General features: G+C 35.2%; 1 protein-coding gene across 5 annotated transcripts; it reads left to right on the top strand.

Annotated features, from left to right (window-relative positions):
• Positions 1-12,745: 12,745 nt before the first annotated feature.
• Positions 12,746-20,110, top strand: casq2 (calsequestrin 2). 5 transcript variants are annotated; one of them, XM_055216018.2, is made up of 12 exons: positions 12,746-12,885; positions 13,128-13,379; positions 15,048-15,132; positions 15,324-15,424; positions 15,520-15,631; positions 16,603-16,676; positions 18,112-18,242; positions 18,503-18,548; positions 18,668-18,722; positions 18,830-18,930; positions 19,025-19,099; positions 19,346-20,110. In XM_055216018.2, exons 2-12 carry the CDS (start codon positions 13,143-13,145, stop codon positions 19,538-19,540), a joined length of 1,212 nt encoding a protein of 403 aa, XP_055071993.2. In that variant the 5' UTR covers positions 12,746-12,885; positions 13,128-13,142; the 3' UTR covers positions 19,541-20,110. The 5 variants fall into 5 exon arrangements, with proteins under 5 accessions (XP_055071993.2, XP_055071991.2, XP_055071992.2 ...); XM_055216016.2 differs by having other exon boundaries at positions 12,747-12,885; positions 13,009-13,379; XM_055216017.2 differs by having other exon boundaries at positions 12,794-12,952.
• The last annotated feature ends 318 nt before the right edge of the window (positions 20,111-20,428 follow it).

Below are 20,428 nucleotides of genomic sequence, written 5' to 3'. Positions count from 1 at the left end.
TCTTTATCTCGTATGGCGAATTATCCTGATCTCCAGCACAACCCACAGCAAAACACACACAGATACCAAACATTCCCAAAATTCTATAAAGACGTCCAGTGAAGCTGCTCCGCTCTCCTGGCAATGCCTCCTCTTATGAAACCATGCCACAAATAAGGATCTGAATGGAAAATATGAATATTTGTGGTTGTTTAGGTCTGCGGCCGAGAGTTCCAAAGGGGATCAAGTTTACGTGTATGTTTAACACGAGATGTTTCTGCACTGCATAAAACAAATGCTGTACATACTACTGTACAAAAAAGGTGTTTTTAGTACGGACTATTGTGGTTTGCTAGGTATTTATCTCAATTCTTTCTCATTATGTAAAATATTTAAAGTTATGATTGTAGATCATTTTGATAAACAGTTCACACCCATTTGATTGTGTTACATAAAGCCCTTTTTTTAAAGACTTTACTTTATACTTGTTTGTCCCATTCCTAGGAAATTAGTCTTGGACACCATGACACACCCAATACACAGCTTGCATCCGCACAACACAAAACATACAATAAATATAATAAAATACACATTACTTCATTAATAGTGATTTAGTGACAGTAGTGACTCCTGCTGAAATCTTTGTCCTTACAACAATGAATAATGCAGCTTGTGTATTATAGATCTATACATAGACCATCTGTTGAAACCTAACCCTAACCTCAGGTTTTAAATGCGAGAAAATGGAGGACATAAATGGAAATACTACAGTCTATGGCACAAGGTACAGAAAAATAAGGTAAACCTCATTACCTCATTGTATGATTCCTGGACAAGCTGGTATTTCTGGATGACCTGTGTAACCAAACCGTTCGTGGACCCCATTCACTTCAAAATAATACTATAGAAGTAAATGGGGTCCATGAACGGTTTGCTTACACTTTTAGAAATGATGTGTTCATTTTTTACACATCTTTTTGTGTTAAGCTTTTAACACATTATGTGTCATTTTGTGTTGATTTTGTGTTAAATTCAAACACAAGTTGTTTTAATAGTAACACAAAATGTGTTGTTTCAATAAAAACACAGCGATGGGTTAATTATGAGACAACGCATTTAGTGTGTTGTCCCAGAATCAACACTAATGTGTTGTTTTTAAAGGTGCAGTGTGTAATTGTTAGAAGGATCTCTTAACAGAAATGCAAAAGAATATACAAAACTATATTATCAGGGGTGTATAAAGCCCTGTCATAATGAACCGTTATATTTTTATTACCTTAGAATGAGACATTTTTATCTACATACACCGAGGGTCCCCTTACATGGAAGTCGCCATTTTGTGCCACCATGTTTCTACAGAAGCTCTTAATGGACAAACTTTTTTATTAAGTTGTCTCCATGTTTGTCCTGTATCGGCTACTGTAGCTTCTCTATGCGTTTCAAAAGCAAGGGGTGAGCAGTGAACTGAGCTGTTGGTTGCAATTTGCAACCTCACCACTAGATGCCACTTAAATTTACACACTGCACCTTTAACACATTCGTTCTACGAGTGTACAAACACTTCTCAAAGTATTTTCCTTTGTGTTCATCAGAACAAATACATTTATACAGTTTTGTAACAACATGAGGGTGAGTAAATGATGCCAGAATTTTCATTTTTGGGTGAACCATCCCTTTAACAACTTTTGATTAAAGGTGCAGTGTGTAAATTTTAGTGCCATCTAGTGGTGAAGTTGCAAATTGCAACCAATGGCTTTGTCCACTGCTCACCCCTTGCTTTTGAAACACATAGAGAAGCTAAGGTAGCTGCCACCAGACAAACATGTCATTGTCGGAGACAACATAGTCAAAAAATTGTCCGTTAAGGGCTTCTGTAGAAAAATGGCAGCACAAAATGGCGACTTCCATGTAAGGGGACCCTCTTTGTATGTAGATAAAAAGGTCTCGTTCTAAGGTAATAAACACATAACGGTTTATAATGAAAGGTCTTTATACACCCCTGATAATATAGTTTTGTATATTATGTTACATTTCTGTCAAAAGATCCTTCTAAAAATTACACACTGCACCTTTAAATAAATGTGAGTAAATGCTGAAATGAACAACATGAATTAAGATTAATAAATGCTCTAGAAGTATTATAGAAGTTAGTGCATTATTCAATTCAATTCAATTTATTTATATAGCGCTTTCACAATTAACATTAACCAATGTTAACAAATACAACCTTATTGTTAAGTGTTACCATCACCAATATTGTATTTTTTCACCTTTTTTGATTGTTGGCCTGTTATTACACATAGCCAATAACTTGTCTCCAGATAAAACCCACACAAAATTCCAAAAACACTTTACATGTTGCACATTCAGTATAAAAGCCTGAAGGGAGGAGGATGAGAGAGCTAGAGCGAAAAAGTCTGTTAGAAAAGAGAGAGAGAGACTACATGGAAAAGTACTGTACTGTTTTTGTAATCCTATAGGAATTTTATTTTTCTCTTTGTTGGTCACACACACTTCTCCTTACAGTAGTTCTCTGCAAAACCAAATCTCTCAATAAAATATAATCTGAGTATTTATTTATTTTTTATACTTTACTAACTGTAAGGGATTCATGAGATGTTCGATTAAAGATTAAGCTAAAGTAATCATGGCATTAGTTACAATGTTAAGAAGAATAAAGAATCAGGTATCGACAACTAGTAACCTTGTGCAACAGTAATATTACACTGCATGCATTTCACAGGGTGAGGACAATACTTGAGATAGCATTATCAAAAGACTATTAATATCAAAGTATCCCATACCGCAGGCTGCATATGCAAAGCACATGCAGCCAAATACATAATGTGGTTTTAATGCATGCAATGTTCCTGGAAATAAGAGCTGTACATTGTAAATCTTTGCGCAGGTAAAAAAAAAGTTTTTGCACTTATTTATTTGATTTACTTACCAATTTAATGCCTTGAATGCACTTTAAGTCTCTTTGGATAAAAGCGTCTATCATATGCATAGGATGTAAAGTGCATCTCAAGGTAGATTTTAATGCAGTACTCTCTGCTGTGTCATGCTCTAATAACTTACGATGTTACATTACACTACACACCCCTCGGGTCTCTTTATTGTGTTACGTATTAAATTGCCCCTTTGATCCTAATCATCAGCAGTGCCTTCTTGGATCTGTGACTTTACAACATGAATAATGCAACTTTTGACTGTATTTTCCACACCTTGTCCAAATAAACTCCAAACAATGAAATGTTGTTCTGAGGAAAAGAAGAGATATGGAAAGTTATAACTCTCAGGCTATAACTCTTTTGACCCTGCTTGTTTGGCGTGCACCGTTACAGACCTTTTTTAAAAGTCAAAAATTTCCATCACCTTTTTCCCAATCTCTCTCTCTCTCTCTCTCTCTCTCACTCTCTCTCTCTCTCTCTCTCTCTCTCTCTCTCTCTCTCTCCTCACTCAGTTCTTTAGACTCTGCTATGTCCTTCACATCTTAAAGGTACAACATCATGTGAATCATGTTTTCATCATTACTGTATAAATTCCACAGGATTTTACAGGACAATGTGCTTCTTTGTTTGGTCAGTGAAGTGTGTTTAAATGTCATTGCTACACAGATTCAGAATTTCACAGTTCACTGTGTAAATGTTACATTCTGCTTCCAAACTCCTTTGTGGAATTATTCTGGAGTTATTAGAAATTACGGTGTACTGAAATGCAAAGCAAAGCAAGTAATGCAAGTCAATGCCTGCAAGCCAATCGTTCTGTCTGTCATTCTCTTAATAATGCTTGCACTTTACTGCATACAAATATCAAATTTCTTCTTGGAGTCTTGTATGCCCTGAAGACATTATACTGGTTTGGTTTGTACTGTACTGCTGTATTTATTAATGTTGCCAATCTAAAAAACATTCACCAAGGGTAAATACAAGGGTGTGACATATCCTTAAACCCTGTGCCCTTTTGTTCCAATATTAGAGATATTGCACAGGTTCAGAACAACCACTAATAAATGTGCTTCAAACCAGCATGGGCGAGCGGTTAATATTAAATGTGATATTTGGCAAATATACTTATTTGCATACCCACAAAAAGCTTTTGCATTGTCTGATACATCTGTAATATAATAATATACACACTGTCAGAAAGACAAGTACAGAAGCTGTCACTGGGATGGTAAAGGTCCTTATATCTACCATTCGGATACAGATTTGTACTTTACAGATACCAATATGTTTCTTTGAAGTATTAGTATGTACCTTTGATGTGCTATGCAACCTATAAATGTTTACTTTTTAAAAGGGTATTGCCCTACACTGTAAAAAAATCTGTAGAAATTGCAGCTGGGTTGCCGGTAATTTACAGTAGATTTAAATTAATGTTATTTACTGGCAACATTTTGTTCAAAGTTAAATGAACATTTAACATTTACAAGTCTTTGTCTTTACAGAGTAAAACTAAAAAAACAGCATCAAGCAAAACATTCTGGGAAACAAAATCTGAAGCAAAAACAGAAAAAGGTTGATGATGATTTCTGGTTCCCAGAATGCTTTGCATGAGGCTGTTATTGTATAGTTGTATTATGTTAAGATAAAGACTTGTTCATGTTTAAAATTCATTTAACTTTGAACAAACTCCCGCCAGCAAACAACATAAATTCAAATCCACGGTAAATCACCGGCAACCCAGCTGGAATAACATTGTAATTTCTACTGAATTCTTTTACAGTGTAGTGACAGCTTTTGTACCTTTGTTTCTGATAGTGTTCTCAAAAGTTCTTGTTTTCTACAGAAAAAGATAAATAAATAATGCCATGCAGGTCACATGGGAGAGGTATAGATCTCTTAAAGGGACCATGGCATGAGACTTTTTCCATGTTTAAGTGCTATAATTGGGTCCCCAGTGCTTCTATCAACCTAGAAAATGTGAAAAAGATCAACCTAGTAACTTAGTTTTGGTAAACTATTCTCTACAAGCACATACAAAAATAGGTCATTGAAATGCGTCCCTCTTTATGATGTCAGAATAATGCCGCCCCCTTAAACTGCACTATCCAATCACAGCACTGCGATTTAGTGCAGAGAAAACAATAATTCACAGCACAATTGAGTTTCAAGTGCAACAAACCACCATCATTGTGATCAGTGTTTGCACTTCATCAGCTCATTTGCATTTTAAAGGACACACCCAAAACGGCACATTTTTGCACACACCCACAAAGTGTCAATTTTAACATGCTATAATAAATTATCTATATGGTATTTTGAGCTAAAACTTCACATATGTGCTCTGGGGACACCAAAGATTTATTTGACATCTTTAAAAAGTCTTGTGCATGACCCCTTTAAAAAACACATACCTTGATATCTTGCTTTTTCTAACAAACAGCTGATTTTTATTCACATAATACACCTTTTTTGTAATAATAGTCGTTTTAGGCTTGCTTTAATTTTATCTATCAAAGTGCAAGAACAGAACTGTTTTAGGTGACAATGAAATTGTGTTCAATGTAACTTTGAGCTAACCGAATGAATGGAAAACATATGCCACCTAGTGTCTGCAGGTGGCGTAACTGAAAGTAAACAGAGAAAAACAAACAATTTCAACAAACTAAATATCTCCAATGTTTATATGCATATGATGATTGCATGATCAATATATAAACCTTAAAATAACACCATAAAATACTGATGCACCTGCAAAGGGTATTTTAATTTCAGACAAAGGCACATTTTATGCACGTGAGCAAACACTATGTAGATAAATACAAAAAGAAGGAACTATTGTCAGGCTATACAAGTTTGTGTCTTGAGAAACAATTAATGTTCAAAATCAGGTAAGTCAAAAGTTGTTCAACTGTGTTATGCTGTGTAATATCAAATGGCAAGTAACACATCCTATACTGTATATTTGTTGCATAATACGTTTTTAAAATTAATTATTATATTAAATTAAGCTAGTATCACCATAATTAAGGGGTACACATTTAAACATATACAAAAATATATATATTTTTGCATTAATTGTAGTTTTTCAATAAATTGATTTGCAACAGTAAGCAGTAAGTATAGATATGTCAGTTTCCCAAAAACATAATGATTAAATCTGCATGTTGTATTTTAAGCAATATGTAGCCAAGATTATCCTCTGAATTGTATTTAGACACATCTAAATTCTCTTTCGAATGTTCACTCTTTCACTTCAAATGATCCAGACAACAATAGTCAAGGCTGACACTCCACCTGCAGGAGTCACAAGTGCTCTAAATAATTTTATGAAGAGCTGGTACAGTAAGTGTTATGCAGACCCAGCATAAACTGAACCAACTTTCAGCTGAAAAGGGAGCACTCCAAATGATCCCTACCACAAATGCATTGAGGGAGACCAAGGAACATTACTAGAGTTTTGCTATATCTAACCTCAACATGACATTTCTGGAAGTCAGCCATGTTCTTACTGAACCGGTGTGCTCCACCTATGTATGTAAGCCAACTCGCTTTGGAAATGTCTTATATATGCATGCACTGTCAAAAAGGTGCAAAAGCCGTCATGGCGACGGTACCCTTTAAAATGCATAATATTATCTACCATGTTAAATGCAGATATACATGAGGTACCAATATGTACCTTAGTACTAATATGCACCCTTTAGGTACAAACGTGTACTTTTTGAAACGGGTATCGCCCCTGTGACAGATTTTGTATCTTTTTTCTGAGAGTGTACATAAAAAATGTAAAGATTAAATTGGTTAAGGTTTTTGTATTCTATTGCATGTTAATTTGCTATAGATATGTTCTGTCTAAGTGTATTTTGATGATACTTTAAGACAAAATTGAATCTGTGTATGAGTTTTTTCATGTTATGTCTATAACAACATCCTTCAGACAGCTGATCCTAATTTGGGCATCACTGTTGCTGGAGTCATTGCTATGACAACAAATTCTATTCTAAGTCACAGAAACTTAAACAGTGCTTTCATACAATGCAAGTGCAGGGCCGTGCACAGGGGGGTGGCCTGGTGGCTAGAGCCACTGCCTTTCTGCATTCATCGACTAAGGTGTCCTTCTCATCAACCACCAGGCTTGTGCACAATTCAGAATTGAATTGAGAATGACTCCTTAATTCCAATTCAATTCTTGAATTTGAATTGAATTTGAATTGATGTCAAAAACATAATTTAGAATTACAAATCGAATTTGAATTAAAGGAAGCAGAATTGCAATTCAATAGAAATTCAAAGAAATTCATATACATATTATACAGTACACTGTAAAATATTTCTGTTGAAATTACAGTATTACTGTGTATTACTGGCAACTAGCTGTCAGTAACTTACTGTAGATTTTACATTTATGTTATTTACTGGCAACAGTTTGTTAAAAGTTAAATGAACATTAAACATTTTCAGTCTTTATCTTCTACAGTAAGTTACTGGCAACCAGCGGCAAAATTGCAGCCACATTTTTACAGTGTAAGTGAAGTGTTAAAAATGAAGCTTTCAGTATATGTCAAAAATGATTGCATTACATATTCTATAAATTAAATAAGTTTGAACTACTTGTACAGATAAAATTAACAGGAAATGTTTTCCCTCAGCAATTAATGTTAAAAACTCTAGTCACATAACAAATAATTAAGTTAGATTTTTTTGTAATTGTAATTTCGTGGAACACGATGGAACATGACTTCATTTCCCAGAATGCGTTACTTTAACCAAGTATTTTAAATGGTTGCCAAACAATTTTCCAAAGTAACTTTCCTAACACTGAATATATGTGAGATTATTTCTGTTGTGTGACTGTGGAATTTCTTTGAATTGCCATGAATTTAATTCCACTTCCTGTCATTCCAATTCAACTTCCTTTTGGGCGGAGTCAATTCAAATTCCAATTTATAAATTAAATGGAGGCCAATTCTGAAATTCTGAATTGTGCACAAGCCTGTCAACCACCAACCAGTTGTGTCAAAAGTATTCACATTCATTACTCAGGTAAAAGTATAGATAATAGGGTTTAAAAAGACTTCTGTAGAAGTTGAAGTATCAACTCAAGCTTTTTACTCAGGTAAAAGTGTAAAAGTACTCATTGTAAAACTACTTAAAGCATAAAAGTAAAAGCAATGTAAGGAAAAAAAGCCATTAAGGACAAAAGCTTATGCCACGTTTTCTAAAGGCCATAATGACTATAATGTTATTAAAATGTTAATGTTAAAAAGTTTGGGATGCACTAGACTACCTGTGTCAGACACATATGCCCATTTAAAATGAACGCATTTTAGTGCAAATATACACTCTAAAAAAATAATCCGTAAAAAAACGGATAATGTCCTGGCAGAAAATTACCGGCACCTTTTCCGTTATGTTTACAAAATTTCCGTTTATTTAAAAACTGAACTTTCTGTAGATTTATAGAACACTTTCCGTAGATTTACAGAACATTTTCCGTATCCTTTAGGGACACTTCAATCTGCCTATGAAACGCAACAATGGTGACAATCAACAACAAAGCTTCATGCCGCAATGCATGCTGGGTACCAGGACAGAAAACTTTCTTAACATTTACTCTAACCATTGTTGAGATTTGTATCCAAAGTGTTGATGTCTCTGAAGCAAAAACCACAGCTGACACATTTGCAGCAATCTTATTAAATATAGTGTGTTTTTAGATCAGCATAGAGTGTCACTCTTATACATTCCAGTTCATAATTTTATTTTATCATTTCATATTTAAATGTTAGGTAGCATAACATAAAAACAACTAAGCTTATATGATATTATAGACAATTCTCCTTCCTCAAGCAACAAACAAGTTGCAATGCTAAAAGAACAGAGACAGTTCTGTGAAGGTCAAGGGACAAAAGCCTACCTAAAGGGAACACTAATCACCATAGTGGTGACTTCAAATAAATCTAAAACAAACACAAACTGGAGATTTAATGTGATAAATGTTGTGGTAAATATCCATTTGACTTACACGTCACATCAGAAAGAGGATTTGTCTACTAAATCACATGTGTTGGTGCTGGAATAGTTGAACACTTGTATCTTGTTCTGACAGCATTTGTTTAGAAGTTAAACATCATCCATGTTAGAAAATAACTCTGCAAGCAAGTTGTAATTTTAGGTTTCAAACAGAGATGGTGATAGAGAGGCAAAAGTGAAAGATTGCAGCAGGGGTTATTGTACCCATAATGCAACATGTTATTAAAAAAAAACGGATAAATGCCTGTAAAACATAAATACGGAAAATTCCTTCATATTTACACAGTACTTTGTCCGTTTTTTTACGGATTTTTTTTAGAGTGTATTAAAGAACCATATGTACTACTGAGCATTAACATATGTTTCATGAAGCAAAGATATGATGACTATATCCAACGCTGATCCGACGTCAAAATCCAACACACGAGTGGATATTCAATCCAACAACATAAATGTTTTTCCAGTATAAGTATGTGGACATTTATTATGAAATATCAGCTTACAACCTAAAGGGTTTCTGCAGGTCTTAAATAGTCTTAATCAGGGCCATGCAGGGGGGTTGCTCAGTGGCTAGGGCCACAGCATTTCTGCCTTCATCGGCTGAGGTGCCCTTCTCATCAACCGCCAACCCCCCTTAAAATGTTCTATATTTTATTAGAACCATATTAATAGTACCACCCCCCTTAGTGCCCCTTTTTTGTTTCCTTAGTGCCCCTTTTTTTGTTTGGGTACTGCCCCTCAAAATGTGTGTGCATGGCCCTGTGCAAGGACTGAACATATAAGGGTGGAAATCTGTTAGCATTTTTTTATTAATTACTTGCTTAGTCTTAGTCAACCCATTCTGTACCATGAATCATCTTTCATCAGTTTTAATTTTTGATGAAAGCTGAGTCTATTCAACTGCCCCTGAATTGCAAAATAACGTCTTGGATGTAACAAGAGGACAGAGCATTTGCTTTATATCTAACTCAATGATTGTTCAACTGGAGTATGTGATAAAATAACATTAAAGCAAGTTTAAATCTAAAATCTGATTTAAAGTCTCATAAAAGGAAAACCATACTTGCACACATACAGCACAATACTAGTGTCAGTGTACTTACTGTAAGACCAACCTGATCTCATGGGAATTCATATGTATTTAAAGAGTTGGCTAATTTATATGAATACAATTATTTATATCAATTATTTAAAAAAACAACGATACTCTAACCCAGCCTTATACCCCCTGTCACAGAGATAATAGCAAAATTGCAGAAACGTATAAATTTGGTCGTACAAATTTATACAAATTAGAAGTTGTAAAATATGTATGAATTGGCATGAGTCGCACAGTAAAACAATATTTCAATAAAATTACCCAATCAATATGTATTTTACCCTCAAGTCTGAGAGTTGAACGTAGCTAGAATTGATATCCGGGGGTGGAATAATTTGTACAAAATTTGCTTTTAATGCCCACTCATTTTAGATTAAACCATCTAAATATGAGGTGTATGGCACAGAATTAACCAAATACTAAACTTTTAGGGGCGGTTTCCCGGACAGGGTTTACACTAGTCCTAGACTAAAATAAATGTAAGAGCTGTCCAAACTGACATATCTTAAAATACATCAATGCCCTTTGTTTTGCATTAAAATTCCCCCCAATAATGTTTTTACTATGGCATGTTTGTTAAAATTGATATATTTCCTAAATAAACTTAGGCATAGTCTTGGTTTAAGCAATTCCCTGTCTGGGAAACCAACCCTTAAGGTATTTATTGAACAGAATATTTTGGCAAAAAGGCAAACCACAGTGTATGAGGAAATCTGGGTTTTATTTCCAAGAATAATAAATAAATTAATTAAAATAAAAAATATTTTGTAGTCATATTTTATAGTCGACTACACATTTTGCATGTGTTCTGTGTATGTTTTGCCAAGCCTCTTTAAAGGGCACATATTATGCCTATTTTTTTCCCAAATCTAATATCAGTCTCAGGTGTAAGAAAAATCCCAGTGCCTAAAATGTGTCTGTGAAGTTTCAGCTCAAAATACCCCAGAGATCATTTGTTATAGCATGCCCAAAATGCCCCTACTTGGGTGGAAGCCATAAAGCACTGTTTTCATATGTGTACCTTTAAATGTGAATGAGCTACAGCTCCTCACTTCCGTACCAACAAACAATGAGCTCTTTTGGTTAAAAATAGATCTGATTCCTGTGAATACATTCTGGGACAATATCATTAGTGTTACAATGTGCTAACAGACACATTTAGAAAAGCTTTTGGGTAAAATGAATCAATCATTCAGTGGTCGTGGGCGGGGCTCTGTTTGTGTGATGTCACATAAAAGCGTAACTAAACCCCTGGTCAGAGCCTGACTCCACCCACTGGCAATATTTGAAAAATGCAAGAAAAGTGGGCAGATCCCAACTGAGATAGAGGGGAGGAACTAAGCTCGTACCAGGTGAGATCGTAACAAGGGCGTGGTGAGCTTGAACCTGCTTACGTCATGAGTTATTTTTTAGACCCAACATCCAATAGGAAAATTCAACTGTAGTAGCCACTGTTCAACCTGAAGAGGGCAGCACTCAGACGTTTTTACACCATATATTGTAGTATTGAAACACTTTATATCCAAATGTCAAAAAACTTACTAAAATCAATGAACAGCACTAATAAAGCATCATTCTTACAGATCATTAACTAAAAAAAGTTGGTTTAGGGTTTAGTTACTCTTTAACAAGATAATCAAAACAGCATGTGTGGAAAAAAAAGCGGATGGTGGATTTTTTTTCATTGAAGGGTTGTTGTTCACACACTGCCAACACATTAAACATGGATTGTGCATGATATATGCACTTTAAATTCTTCTCAAAGCATCAGTTCATTCTTCAAACACACCAATGCAACATGCTTACCAAATTTTTAATGCATTTTTTTATAAAATATAAAAAAGGGGTAACAATGTCAATTGTTTAAATTTGAACATCACTTTTGGCCACACTGTAAAAAATACTTTGCTGCCTTAAAATTTTTTGTTGAATCAACTCGGATTTACAAGTCATTTCAACTTACTATTATTTATCTTGACTAGAGATGAGTTGTTATAACTTATAAAATTAAGTTGATTTTTCTCAACAATATTTTATAAGTTGTGACAACTCATCTCTGTTGACATGACTTGTAAATCTGAGTTGATTTAACAACGAATTTTAAGGCAGCAAAGTATTTTTTACAGTGCACACCTGTACATTCTGCATTTCCAAATAACTGGATGGGCTATGCATTCGTTTTCGAACATGCTAAATTATGAAGCAAAGAGTCATAATGAGAGTCCCCTGCAGTTTAAAGGCTTTTCAGTGATGTCTTCAGGCACATGCCTTTACAAATAAACAGAATTAAATCAAACCCGAGTTGAAAAATGACTTTTGAAGGGGTTTATCACATCTACACAATAAATGTACATTGTCAGTTCAACTAGTGCATACACACATCTGACTACAAACAGCTCACACATCAAAAAATACACTAGCATCCAGTTACAGTATGTTTGCATGCACATCGATCATCCCACTAACAGTAACTGTTTTCTTTATCTCTCACGCACATACAGTAGATAAACCTGATGGAAAGAATGTATTTTTTCTTTTGTTTATGTCTGGAAGTCTTCCTGTGAAGTTTTCATATCACACTTTTCTGCTCTTAGCCACAAATGTCATTAGCCGTGGCCTAATTAGCTTCCAAAAGTACTCTTGCTCCTTTGCTGCCTCGCTGGGGTATTTTTAGCCATGTAACAACTGGGCTCCTAAAAAAGGATTAGAGAAACACTGCTATGTAAGGTATCCAGCTCTCCACTGTCCTATTACCAGCACAATATACCAGGCACTTTTTGTCTCTGGTCAGGAGAGAAGGTGGCAGAGAGGAAAAGACAGAAGGTTTGCCTATAGAAAGTTTCTGTATTTCTGTAGGAGGGGTAAACAATCAAGCTTTGGGAAAGACCGGGTTGGTTTTCTCTCTAATTATTTTTGTTTATTACATTAAATCAAACTTTTATTTAGGACTTCTACTCTGATGCCCCTCTACTAGAAACCTGATGGAACTGCATGAATGCTAAAGCAGCCGAGGAGGCACAACTGTGAGTGAAAGTGTGATTTTTTTATTTTTTGAACGTTTTTAGTTGCTTGACAAGAACATGCACATCACCTGGCTTTTGCTGCTGGGATCTCTGGGACTGGCATCCCTGGCAATTGCCGAGAAGGGCCTCGAATTCCCACATTACGATGGCAAAGACCGTGTCCTGGACATAGATGAGAAGAACTACCGCAAAGCTCTGAAGAAATATGACATGTTGTGCCTATACTACCATGCTCCTCCACCAACTACAAAAGAGCTGCAGAGACAGTTTCAAATGACTGAACTGGTGCTAGAGGTAAGGGTCAAAAAAGACATACAGGAGACAAAAAAGATGTACGTTTGCATTTTGCTGATATTTTACACGTAGTGCATTGAATGTTTTTCTTTATCAGTCAGCACAGAACTGATTTTTCATGGGTAAAATAAAATATTTTTAAAAGGTTAATGTTTTTATCGTGTTACATTTGTATGTAAAAATATCTAAAAAATTTAAAAAGCTTGTAATGTGCTTTAATTTCTAGCTGTAATTATTATTTTTAATTATAGATCAATCATACAACATACATTTTAAGCATACATTTTTGCAGTTACTTGCTGTATGTTGTCTTCAGTATCATCATCAGTAATAGAATTTAAACAAGAAACATCAACTCAACTTAGAGGACCACAGACCTTATTACTTTACTCTTTTTTATTTCTTGATTCATTTGGATCACAACAGACATCATTTATGAGTTAGTCTTCCTTATAATAAATAAAATACAGTAAACTGTAGCCCTGTCTGTAAAATCCAAAGTTTCATAATCTTATTATGAGATAAGGAACATTTGACTGATTTCACATTGATTTCAGTCTTTGACATGACATTAGTCAATATTAAAGATATCAGGTTATATTTTCACAAAATGTGAAAATATTTTGTAGTATTTTATAGTAAATGATTTATGTACAGTAAATGACAAGGATAATAACAAAAGCACTTTTAAAACAAAGCTAAATTCATGCCATGTTAAAATGTTTTCAGGCAAGCTCATATACAGTACATTTTTAAATGGCAAAGCGTGATGTATATGAACAGCTGCATAAATTAAAGGAATGCCTTTCTCCCCTGTAATTGAATTGGGATGAGGGTCTGCGTGTCACACGGTGAAAGGCAAACTGCATGTCCTCTCCAATGAATAAGTCAAATACATAAAAATATGCTGCAAAAAAATTTGATTAAATAAACATTTATTTTTATGTTACTTTAACTTAACAAATAGAGTGCCACAGGGATAACGTATTTTCGTATGCTAACCCAGAAGTTAGTGATTCCCTTGCAAAAAAGTCCATGCATCTTTCTCAAAGACTTCTGGATTATCCCAAAAAATAAGACTATTTCAGCAGTAACAACATAAACAAGCGGCTTTCGTGGTCAACTCGTAACTTCCGGTAAACCCCGCTAAGAATAAATAGCAACAAAGTCCTTTTAAAGTAGTTTATTTATATAATAAGCAAAATAAACAACACATAGATTACCTAGGAAACCAAAACATTTGTTATTTTCGACGAGGTATTTGTTTAAGAGTTCAGTTTCAGCAACTAGTCAGACCATTAAAAAAACTGAAACCGGAAGTAAAGTTCCGACCAGACGCGTAATTGCATCACCGCACGTGCGTTCAATGAATTTTAATGAATTTTGAACTCAAAATTAGTCTTTGCATATTTCTAGTAAACGCATTTACACTTTGGGAAAAATTAGTGTTTGGGAAAAACGAATTGCCTTTTTTGCAAGAGAACCAGTGTCCCGCTAATTTCCGGGTTGACCTACAAAAATATGTCATCCCTGTGGCACTCTATTAAGTTAAATTAGATAAGTTGTCAACTTATCACAAGTCAAAACTTAAAATTGAATGAAAGATTGAATTGACTTCATGTTGCATGCAACACATCACTAATCATTCATTGATTTGTTTATCTGGAGTTAGCTGCTCAGGTCTTAGAAGAAAAGGACATTGGATTTGGAATGGTTGACTCCCACAAGGATGCCAAAATTGCTAAGAAATTAGGTGAGTCATTGACTTAAGATTCAACCTTAATTACATAAAGTTATATTGCATAAAACTCCTCTATAAACCCCATTAAATGCATGTTAAAATATAAGAAGTTAAATTCAAGTGAATCTCTTTTTATAAGATTTGCTGAACTGGATGATAATGCAATGTATTATATACAATGTACTCTAACATTTCATTGAAAGGTTTGCATGAGGAGGGCAGTGTCTATGTTTTTAAAGAAGACCGGGTAATTGAATTTGATGGACTGCTCGCTGCAGACACCCTTGTGGAGTTCCTTCTGGACGTAAGCATATTGTTGCCATGAATGTATATCTTTGACTAATAATTTATTTTGCTACAACTTTTTATGTCTTTCCTTCGATCCCTCCCACACTTTAGCTTTTAGAAGATCCGGTTGAGATCATTGACAATACTCTGGAGTTGCGAGCTTTTGACCGTATGGAAGAAGACATTAAACTTATTGGCTTCTTCAAGAGTCAGGACTCTGAGCGTGAGTGTGTTTTCAAACTGATTCAGAAAGTATCAGACATAGTATCCTTTCAGTACAGTACTGAATGGGATTATTATATGCTTCAGATCTAATTTGCACCGTCCAAATATAAACCTGCATGTACAAATATAACTAGAGGTTAAAGTTTGTGAACAAACTTTGTTGTTGGCTTGACGAAGGCTAGAGTTTCATAGATTGTGGCTAGCCAGCTGTCAATAAGGATACTCAACAAAAGAGCCACTTGCCAGAATGAATTATATAATTAAATACAATTTACCATAGTAGGATAAGCACATTGTTTCATGGGCTGTTTCTTAAAGGGCGATTTCGGGCAGCATTTGTACCCCTGGGGTACCGTTACAGTTATGTTCTTACAGAGCCTTACAGTCTACAAATACACTGAAAAAAATTATTCATTTACTGTACTCAATTTGTTTTAAGGTAAGTGGTTGCAATCAATTTATTATAAACTATTTTTTTTGTATTATTTTTTCAATTTTTTTGTTTAAATGTAGCTTCAATAGATTGATTGCAACCACTTATTTAAAATGTAGTAAATTGAATGAATCATTTTTTTTCAGTGTATAGTAACCCACAAAATCCTCAGATCTGGCAAAGTCTGTGGGAATTTTAGCACATTTTTAGCATTTTACGAATAAGTCATGAGTAAGTTCGATCCCTTGGAAAAGATATAACACATATCTTCAGTCCAGTCTGAAGACTTGTGGAAAGTTTGGTGGATGTAGCTTGAAAGCTCCAGGAGAAGTAACAGTCAACAATTTCAGAAAGAAGCTACAGTATTACAATATGTTGGCTTTGTCAAACCAACATAGCCTATGGTGTACAGCAGATGGTTCTTGATAAAAAAACCTAAGGGTCTTTATTTTTAAAAATGTAGTAGTAGTTCCCTGCAGGATTTATGGAGAAACAGCTTCTTTTCATTACCTCTTAATTTTTCCTTTTTTCCTCAGATTATCTGGCTTTCCGAGAGGCAGCTGAACAGTTTCAACCTTTTATCAGATTTTTTGCTACTTTTGACAAATCTGTAAGTATTGTGTCACTTCTTGCTCTCTTTACTGTATGTTACAAAGATCTTTGTCATTGCACCTTCAAAGTCATTGTGCCTGCAAATGCCTCTCGATGGTAGATGAACTGTGCAGATGCCTTTATCCAAAGTTGACTTACAGTGTATTTAATGGGATAGTTCGGCCAAAAATGGTGTTGAGCCCACGATTTGCTCACACCCGGGCTGTCCGAGATGCATGTGTCCATCATTTTTCAGACATACACATTTTCATTTATTTTGGAGGGTGTTTTGGATCTTTCAGTTGATCAAGTGTTAAGTTACAGGGTCCACTCCTTCAAGTCCAAAAAATGTGCATCCATCCTTCACAGAATAAATCCAAATGGCTCCACGATGATAAACAAATGCCTTCTGAGGGTAAAACGCTTCGTTTTGTTGTGGAAATATCCATATTTAAAACTTTATAGACGAAAATAGCTAGCTTCCGGTAACGCTGCCATCTTACCCCTATTTCAGACAGCCAGCAACGTTATCGCTGTGTGTCACCCGTCTCTTTCAATGAGGGTTTCTAAATCTGCTTGTCATATATAAATGAGTACCATCCACGCCAGTTACTGACGAGAGAAGGACGACGTGAACTCCACTGCTTCGTTCTCATTGGTAGTCGCTCCCTAAATTCGCTCGACATTTGCATTAAGTTGAACTTTCTCGCGTCGCTGGACACGGCCATACAGTCGCCAACGGTCACTTTCGCTCGTGTCGCCCGCCGGAAGTCGCCCAGTTTCCATTGAAATGAATGAGATCGCGTCGCTCTGCTACTGCTGGTCGCTGGCTGTCTGAATGGGGCATTAGTCGCGTCCACATTCAAGATGAGAGCGTATGCAGTTTATGGAGGGTTCTGTGCTACTGCCCTGCACCCCATCCTCCGCATTTGTCATACGTCACTAAGAAAAGTGTGTACACCACGCTTATACTCTCTCCTGAATACAGATGAGTCTAAGATGGTGGGGTTCCCGGAGGCTGGTTGTTTTCGTTTGCAAAGTTTTAAATATGGATGTTGTTGCAACAAAATGGATGATGCATTTGTTTATCATTGTGGAGCCATTTGGATTTTTTTTGGGGAAGGATATTTACTCACATTTTTTGCACTTGAATGACGTGAGCCCTGTGGCTTTACATTTGATTGACGGAGGGATCAGGGACATTTTCTGGAATGACTGAAAGTGTGGTTGTCTGCAAGATGGTGGACGTGTGCGTCTCGGACGGCTTGGAGGTGAGTGGATCATGGGTTTAATATGATTTTTGTCCGAACTATCCCTTTAAGGCATATGATATTTATCAGTACTGTATGTGTGTTCCTTGGGATTCTAACCTATGACCTTTCCGCTGATAACGCAATGAGCTACATGAACAAAGAACTGTTCCTAACATCATGTTTGTCATAATCACGTTTCAGGTTGCAAAAGAACTGACTCTGAAAAACAATGAGGTTGACTTTTATGAGCCCTTCATGGAGGAACCAGTCACCATTCCAGACAAACCTTACACTGAGGAAGAGCTGGTGGCCTTCATATCAGAGCACAGGAGGTATTTTTTCATCATTTATTCACCCTTATGCCATTCCAAACTCATGAGGAGAAGTTCTGAAGAATGTTGTCATGGCTCTTTATTTTTAAGAAAAAGTATTTGTGACTCACCAAAGTCCTGCCAAACATCTTTTGGGTTTAACAGAACAACAAAAGTCAAGCTTAGTACAACATGAAATATAATTTTGTGAGGTCTATGTTAAGGATGTCTATGAAACATTAGCTCATACTGCATACTGACAGTGTCCTACACATCCACAGACCAACTCTGAGAAAACTCAGGGCAGAACACATGTTTGAGACCTGGGTGAGCAATATTTGCCGTTTATTAATTGAAATGTACTGATTTAGATCTGTGTGGTTTAATTTTATATTACTATTATCTGTCCAAACACCCACAAGAAACCGAATTGAAATGTTTTGCAGGAGGATGATTTAAATGGGATTCACATTGTCGCCTTTGCAGAGGAGGAGGATCCTGGTATGCAGTTTAATGACATATACCATGAATTCAGCTTCATTACATCGAAAGCCTAATGATTTTTGTTCAGATTAAGAATCATCTTAAGGATATAATGCAAATTTCAGATGGTTTTGAGTTCTTGGAGATACTGAAGGAGGTGGCAAGAGACAACACACATAATCCAGAACTGAGCATTGTGTGGATCGACCCAGATGACTTTCCACTGGTGAATAAGTCTACATAGATACGATGGATGACAGTATTATATTATATTATATACCCTCATGTTTATATCATGTTATTTCATCTTTCTTGTGTAGCTCATTCCTTACTGGGAGAAAACCTTCAAAGTTAACCTCTTCAAACCACAGATTGGTGTTGTCAACGTTACAGATGTAAGTGCAATATTTTAATTTTTTTAACTGAATGAACATTTTAATATGATTAACATCTTAAGGTCATTCATGTTTAATGCTAACACAGTTTCTCCATTATAAAGATCAGACCTGCATAAATGTGTTTAATGTTTTCAGAGCACTTTCAGAGGATGTGCTTGATTTAGTTCAGTGACATGTCAGATAAATGCTACAGTAATTTATAATGCTTACATAACACTCTTTGACTATTGACCTCTGTGACAGGCGGACAGTGTTTGGTTGGATATACCTGACGATGAAGATCTGCCTTCACCTGAAGAGCTGGAAAACTGGATAGAAGATGTGCTCTCTGGAACAGTAAACACAGAGGATGACGATGATGATGATGACGATGATGATGACGATGATGATGACGATGATGATGATGACGACGATGATGATGACGATGATGATGATTAATGATCAGATACTGTGAATACAGATGTTAACCTCAAATAAATAGAAATTGCTCTCTTTACAAAGAGAGAACTATTTTATGTCTGAACATTTTGAAATAATTGCGTACATTTTGTACATCACTGAAAAACAGTAGAAGTCATTGTCCATTTATGAATGTTAAATAAAAAAAAAGAAATCTAATTGAAATTTGATGGTCATAATAAGGCTAAAATAAGAATGATAATTCATTTACTTGAAGCCGCTCCAAACTGGAATTTCCTAATGGGATTAAATATTTCACTTTGCAGTTTTGTCACTGAAATGATATCTCACTCTTTGTACATTTTTATAATTCATTGTCATTTAGTCAAAACAGCTCACAAACAAGTTGTTTACTGTATAAATACCCAGAATCATATTAAATTATCAAAAATTTAATTAAAAAAATTATCTTCAAAAATGATCTTCACTGCAAGTAACCAGTGACAATGATAACAGAATTGCAGTTTGTAAACTTATAGGATTTCATGACATCATCACACAATCATTTGAAACAAGCAGTAATAAAAAGAAAAATCTGTATCTACTGTATATTGGTATCGGTGTCATCCTAAGAAGTTGAATTTTGGTATCGGCACAAAGATTTTCAATCAGTGAATCCCTACACTGTGTAGTATTTATAATGCTATGCATTTTTTATGTACAATATACAGTAAGTAACAAGATAAATAAACTACTTTTTTATTTTATTTTGAATAATAATAATATTAAATGTTCTAATATAACTAAGGACTAGTCCTGGATTAATCTAAAACCCTGTATGGGAAACTGCCATACCCTGTATATCTCCAGAAATAAATAGTTCTCAATATGTTTGATGTTGTTTTAATAAATACAACCTGTATCTTT

Source organism: Misgurnus anguillicaudatus, chromosome 17 (assembly GCF_027580225.2).
Source record: "Misgurnus anguillicaudatus chromosome 17, ASM2758022v2, whole genome shotgun sequence".
NCBI classification, from domain to species: domain Eukaryota; kingdom Metazoa; phylum Chordata; class Actinopteri; order Cypriniformes; family Cobitidae; genus Misgurnus; species Misgurnus anguillicaudatus.
The sequence above is the reverse complement of the archived record's forward strand: the minus strand, read 5'-3'. Positions and strand labels throughout refer to the sequence as shown.

What these genes read in the sequence shown, in the direction of transcription:
- casq2 (XM_055216018.2), top strand. Translation starts at nt 13,143, where the DNA reads ATGCACATCACCTGGCTTTTGCTGCTGGGATCTCTGGGACTGGCATCC. An exon ending in AACACATGTTTGAGACCTGG is followed by an intron (nt 18,549 to 18,667) that starts GTGAGCAATATT and finishes AATGTTTTGCAG; the next exon opens with GAGGATGATTTAAATGGGAT. An exon ending in GTGTTGTCAACGTTACAGAT is followed by an intron (nt 19,100 to 19,345) that starts GTAAGTGCAATA and finishes CCTCTGTGACAG; the next exon opens with GCGGACAGTGTTTGGTTGGA.